This window comes from Gekko japonicus, unplaced genomic scaffold, assembly GCF_001447785.1.
Source record: "Gekko japonicus isolate JY-2015 unplaced genomic scaffold, Gekko_japonicus_V1.1 scaffold6729, whole genome shotgun sequence".
Classification (NCBI taxonomy): Eukaryota; Metazoa; Chordata; class Lepidosauria; order Squamata; family Gekkonidae; genus Gekko; species Gekko japonicus.
Window position 1 is genome coordinate 13779 of NW_015163833.1, and position 5743 is coordinate 19521.

A 5743-nucleotide genomic window follows, 5' to 3' on the forward strand; every position below is an offset into this window, starting at 1 on the left:
ATTTCACATGTGATATAGAGTAAATGAATAAAACTAGAATCCCACATTTAGATTCAGAAGTGCTCCAGTTATTCTAAGCCCCTCTGGATTCTACCTCTCCATTCTATGGGATGTACAGACAAGACCAGGCTATCATACTTTGGTCACATTATGAAAAGCCAAGAGTCACTGGAAAAGACAACAATGCTAGGAAAAGTGCAAAGCAATAGGAAAAGAAGAAGGCCCTACCTGAGATGGAATGACTCAATTAAGGAATCCACAGCCCTCAGTTTGCAAGACCCGACCAAAACTTTTAACAATAGGGTGTTCTGGGGGTCATTAGTTCATAGGGTTGCCATAAGTCGGAAGCAACTTCATAGTGCTTAATACACATAAAGGTAAAGGTTTCCCTTGCTCGAAAGCCAGTCGAATCCGACTCTAGGGATGCGGTGCTCATCTCCGTTTCAAAGCCGAAGAGCCAGCGCTGTCCGAAGACGTTTCCGTGGTCATGTGGCCAGCATGACTAAACACCAAGGCGCACAGAATGCTGTTACCTTCCCACTGAAGCGGTACCTATTTATCTACTTGCAATTTCTTGCTTTCGAACTGCTAGGTTGGCAGGAGCTGGAACTAGAGACGGGAGCGCACTCCGTCTTGCGGCACCCGGGTCTCGAACTGCTGAACTACCGACCTTCCACAGCCTGCAGTTCAGCGTCTTAACCACTTGAGCCACCGCAGCTCCTGAATACACACACACCAGTCCTAAGTCCTGATTTAAATGTGATGCTGACTGAAGTGAAAACTGTCTTGCAAGGGACTTAGTACTTGGTTGTTTGCTTGCTTCTGAACAACACTTTGGTGCTTCCATGCACCTCCTGGTATTCTTTCCTGCGACTGAGAGGGTCTGGATGTCCAATACATATAGGTTCTTGAGCAGGATTCTGCAGAGGGACATAGAAATCACCTAAATTAAATTCTATCCATAACACCTAGGATGTTGACCAAGTCAAGTGTACTTTTCATACTGGCCTTCCCGTTCCTCAAAGTCATGAGATATCTGGCCCTCAGAACCAAGAGTAGGGTTAGCATGGGGAAAATGTCCAGCCGTGTGTTTTGGGGTTGTTTTGTAGCTTCTTCTGCAATGCTTCCCTTTCAGGTGCTGCAATGACTAGTCTCCTCCTTTGGTTGAGCTTCCTGGTCCTTTCCCTTCTGGAACCCAAGTCTTCTGCTGAAGATGAGACTGTGGTAGTCACCGGCAGTGGCCCTGTCCGGGGAAAGCATCTCCCAGCTGGCTCAAGAAACATCACAGCCTATCTGGGCATCCCCTATGCAGAACCCCCTGTGGGGAAATTGCGTTTCCAGAAGCCTGTTCCCCATACGCCATGGAGCCACATCCTGGAAGCCACCAACTTTGGCAATTCATGCCCCCAAGTAGTTATTTCGGGCACTCCTGATGCCACCATATTCAATGCCAACACTCCCCATTCGGAGGACTGTCTCTTCCTCAATGTCTGGGTGCCCCATCCCCTGCCCTCCACACCAGCTGCTGTCCTTGTCTGGATCCATGGTGGTGGGTTTTTTGTTGGCACAGCTTCCTTGGTCATATATGATGGGGCATTCTTAGCTGCGACCGAGAATGTTGTTGTGGTCTCTATGAATTACCGCCTGGGATCTCTAGGCTTCTTTTCATTGCCACCAGCTGCCCCAGCAAATGTGGGCTTGTTTGACCAGCAGTTGGCCCTAAAATGGGTGAAGGAGAATGCAGCTGCTTTCAAAGGAGACCCTACTCGGATAACCATTTTTGGCGAAAGTACTGGAGGAGTGTCTGTCAGCTATCACCTCCTCTCACCAGGGAGTCAGTCTCTATTTGACCGTGCTGTGGTGCAGAGTGGAACGGCCATTGCACCCTGGGCCTGGGTGAGTCCTGAGGAGGCAAAGAGGAGAGCCTTGGCCCTCGCCAAGCTTATGGGATGTACAGAAGGTGAGGACGGTGCCATAGTAAGTTGCTTGCAGCAAAAGAAAGCGGAAGAATTTCCAATACCCACTTTGCTTGTTGTGGATCCCAAGACCGTTCTGAACCTTCCATTCGTACCAACAACAGATGGAGATTTTCTTCCTGATGACCCTCAGAAACTTGTGGAGTCCAGGTGCTTTCAGTCTAAGCCCATTATGATTGGTACCACCTCTGACGAAGGGTCCGTCTTTATCTACTATGCTGCTCCTTACTTACATACATCTAACGAAAGTCTTTTGACCTGGGAACAGCTCTTGTTGGGGTTGAACATAAGTATACGCAATGCAACACAAGACTTCATCCAGTCCATTGCTCTGAAGTACACCGAAGCAGAACCAGAGGGCCCAGCACGCTATCGTTCTGCCTTGTCCCAGGCCTGGGGTGATTACCTCTTTGTATGTCCAGCAAACAAAATCGCCGCAGAGACGGCAAAAACTGGAAGCCCTGTCTATGCTTACACTTTCACCCATCGCAGCATTGGCTCCGCCTGGCCTGAATGGATGGGGTCAAACCATGGATCTGAACTCCCATACCTTTTTGGAACTCTGACCTTATTACCGGGAACCAATGTAACTCACACAGAGGCAGAGTTAAAGCTAATCCCCCGAGTGATGCGATACTGGGCGGAGTTTGCCAGAAACGGGTAAGAGAGCTGTTTATTTATGGATGTTTACCATTCCATTTTTAAAATGTGTTGCCAGTGATGAAAGCTTTTCCAGATCTAATTAATGCTAGGTCAGTATTCAAGTCAAGTTTCACGTGTCAGTATTCTAATTACAAATGGGAATGGAATATTTTACGGGGACCTTACCAAGGTATCTGTTTTACTGATTGTATTGTTTTATTAGTGCACTGTAATAATTTTATCAAGCTGGTTGTATCTTACCTGTTTTAATGCTGTAAATTGCCCAGAGCCCACTTGCGGGGTTGGGCGATTCAGAAATCTAATTAATAATAATAATAATAATAATAATAATAATAATAATAATAATAATAATAATAATAATAATGAGTCTCAGTGAGACAGATGAAGTTAGTAAATGAATAAATACATAACCAGATGTCATATATTGTGTACCTTACACAGAACTAGTGGCTTCTCAGACTTTGTGGATCACAATATTTTTCCCTCCTGTGCAGCAATCCCACCCCTTCAGATGTCGGGGAGAAAAAATGGCCACTCTACAGCCCTGCAAAGCAGAACTTCTTTCGCATCAGCACAGAGCCGCCTCAAGTCGTGAACCCCTCACCTGCTCGGCACTGCTGTTTCTGGAGGGCACCCTTATCAGAGGCATCAAGGCCAAGTGAGTTGAGGCCCTGAAAGAGGGAGAGTGAGCCCAAATCCACTCCCTGAAGTAGACATTCCCCCATAACTTGTGGCTGGCTGGCATTCATTTACAAAGTCATAGTTTTCCTTGGGGTCAACAATTGTTTCAGGCACTACAGCACAAATGACAATACAGTGCTAAGGCCATTCTGGAACTGGTTAGGATAGCAACTGAGCCTCTCCATTCTAATTCCTGCACCAAATTTGGGCAGCGCCAGAGGCAAGTCAGGGGAAGTTGCAGGACTAGTCTCTGTTCTCTTTCTCTTGCAAAACACTCCATCTCCACACAGGTGCCATTCCTCCAGTGAGGCTAGAGCTCTTACCTGGTAACGCTCATGGGTTTCCACTTGGGGCAGCCTCCCCCAGAGGGCCTAGATAATTTAAAAACATTTATTATTTCTACTCCACCTTTCTCCCCAACACAGACCCAGAGTGGCTTGCTTGTTTCCTCCTCCATTTTACCCTCACAACAAACCTGTGAGGTAGGTTAGGCTGAAAGGGTTTGACTAGTCACCCTGCAAATGTCCGTGGCAGATAGGGTTGTCATTCCCCCAGTGGGGCTAGGGGGTCCACAGATTTCAGGGGGCCCAATCTGCCATGGCCCACCTGGCCAATGGGGGAAGCCCCACCCCCGAGAAGCCCCCTCTCAGCACTTAATCTCGTCATCACATTTGCGACATTGGGGGCAACGCTCTAGGTTTGGGGCAAAAGTCTATGGTTCTGAGGCCAAAAAACCCACAGAATTTCCCCCAAAACCTAGAGTGTTGCCCCCAACACTGGAAACACACTAACATCACTTCTGGATGATGTCATTGTAGTGTGCATGATTCGTACACACGCCAGAAGAGATCCAGGAAGGATCAGGCGTCCTTCCACCGGCAGCCAGATAGGCAACCCTAATGGCAGAGTGGGGATTTGAACCTGACACTCCTAGGTCCTTGACATTAGGTCTGTTTTAGAAAAATATATTTTCCTCTGCTAAGACAGCATAGAAGACTAACTAGCTACACTGTGGTGTCTGTCAGTAGCACACCCCAGAGTTTCTGGCCTTAGGATTTCACTGCCATGAAGATTACCTTCAAAAAACTCCCAGTGGATCTTGTCATCTTGGGGATATAGATAGCTTTCAAAGATTGGGGGGGGGGTTTTTTGAAAACAAATCTCTTTTACAGGCTAGGAATGAGACTCTAACGATCCTTGCCACATGGGAATATTTTGTTCCTTCTCAAAGCATGCTCGGCTACAGTCCAGGCTCAGACCTTTTCTCTTTTTTTTAATAAATATTTTTATTGGGTTTTTACAATAATGCACTTCTCAATAAGAATTTTCCATACTCATCCCATCTCAGTAACACCTCAAATAGTATATAAACCACAGTGAACAGCAACAGCTCCCCAATAATCATTGTTCTTTTTTTCTTTGTTCAACCAATTTTCCTCTCTACCTTAGTAAATACATACATCCATTAATACAGCATTAAATTTGAAATGTCTATGTATATTAAAGCGCTCTTCTCTGCTTGTCAACCTTACTCTCTTGCCAGACAATATTAAAGCATTTCTGTATGTTACCATCTATCTACAATTTTTTTTAGATTTTTCTTTTCCTTATTTTCTTCCATAGGCTTTAAACTTAAGACCCTACTACAAATCTCCACTCCTATCTTTATATGTCTTTCTCCCCCTTAATAGTGAACACCTAATGCCTAAGTCCGACGTCTAGAGAGCAACATAAAGCGGAACCTTTTCATAAGTACACATTTGAAAAATAAGATTAATACCTTGAGGACCAGAGACAAAGCACTTAAATACTACAGTCTTATCACCCTAATTTATCACACTTATTCAAACCCAAAAGGAAAAAAAAAACCTGACACATAACAATACCACTATTATAAAACTCTGATTTCTCCCACAGTAGTGTTTTGGAAAAACTTGAGGAATTGTTTGGTGCATTTACGATGGGGCTCCTGGGGAACTATTGTTGCCAATCTTGGCCCAGCAGCCATCAAACCATTCTCTTCAACCCCCTGCTGTGCAGCTGACTTTCCCCTAGGGTTGCCAATCTCCAGGTGGGACCTGGAGATCTCCCACTGCTACAATTGATCTCCAGATGACAGAGATCAGTTCCCCTAGAGAAAATGACTGCTTTAGGAGGGTAGACCCTATGACATAATACCTGCTGAGTCCTTCCGCCCCCCCCCCCCGCCCAATGCTGCCCTCTACAGAATCCACCCCCCAAACCTCCAGGTATTTCCCTCCTTAGAGCTGGCAACCCTACATTCCCCTCAGTGCCTGTTGGGAGTGGGTGGGGGGGAAGGGGAAGGGAGTGGGCGACCGGAGGCTTCTGCCTCCTGTCTCCGGTCCTGGAGTGGGGGGGGTGGAAACGGACCCGGCAGCCGGAGGCTTGCACCTCCAGTCGCC

The 5743-nt window shown here is 46.5% G+C and overlaps 1 protein-coding gene across 1 annotated transcript in view; it reads left to right on the forward strand.

The window, feature by feature from the left end:
• Nucleotides 1–1143: 1143 nt before the first annotated feature.
• LOC107107654 (cholinesterase-like) overlaps nucleotides 1144–5743 on the forward strand; it is an 8884-nt gene continuing 4284 nt past the window's right edge. The window contains exons 1-2 of the mRNA XM_015407954.1: nucleotides 1144–2636; nucleotides 3134–3297. Coding sequence (XP_015263440.1) covers nucleotides 1144–2636; nucleotides 3134–3297 — 1657 coding nt within the window. The remainder of the gene's footprint in view (nucleotides 2637–3133; nucleotides 3298–5743) is intronic.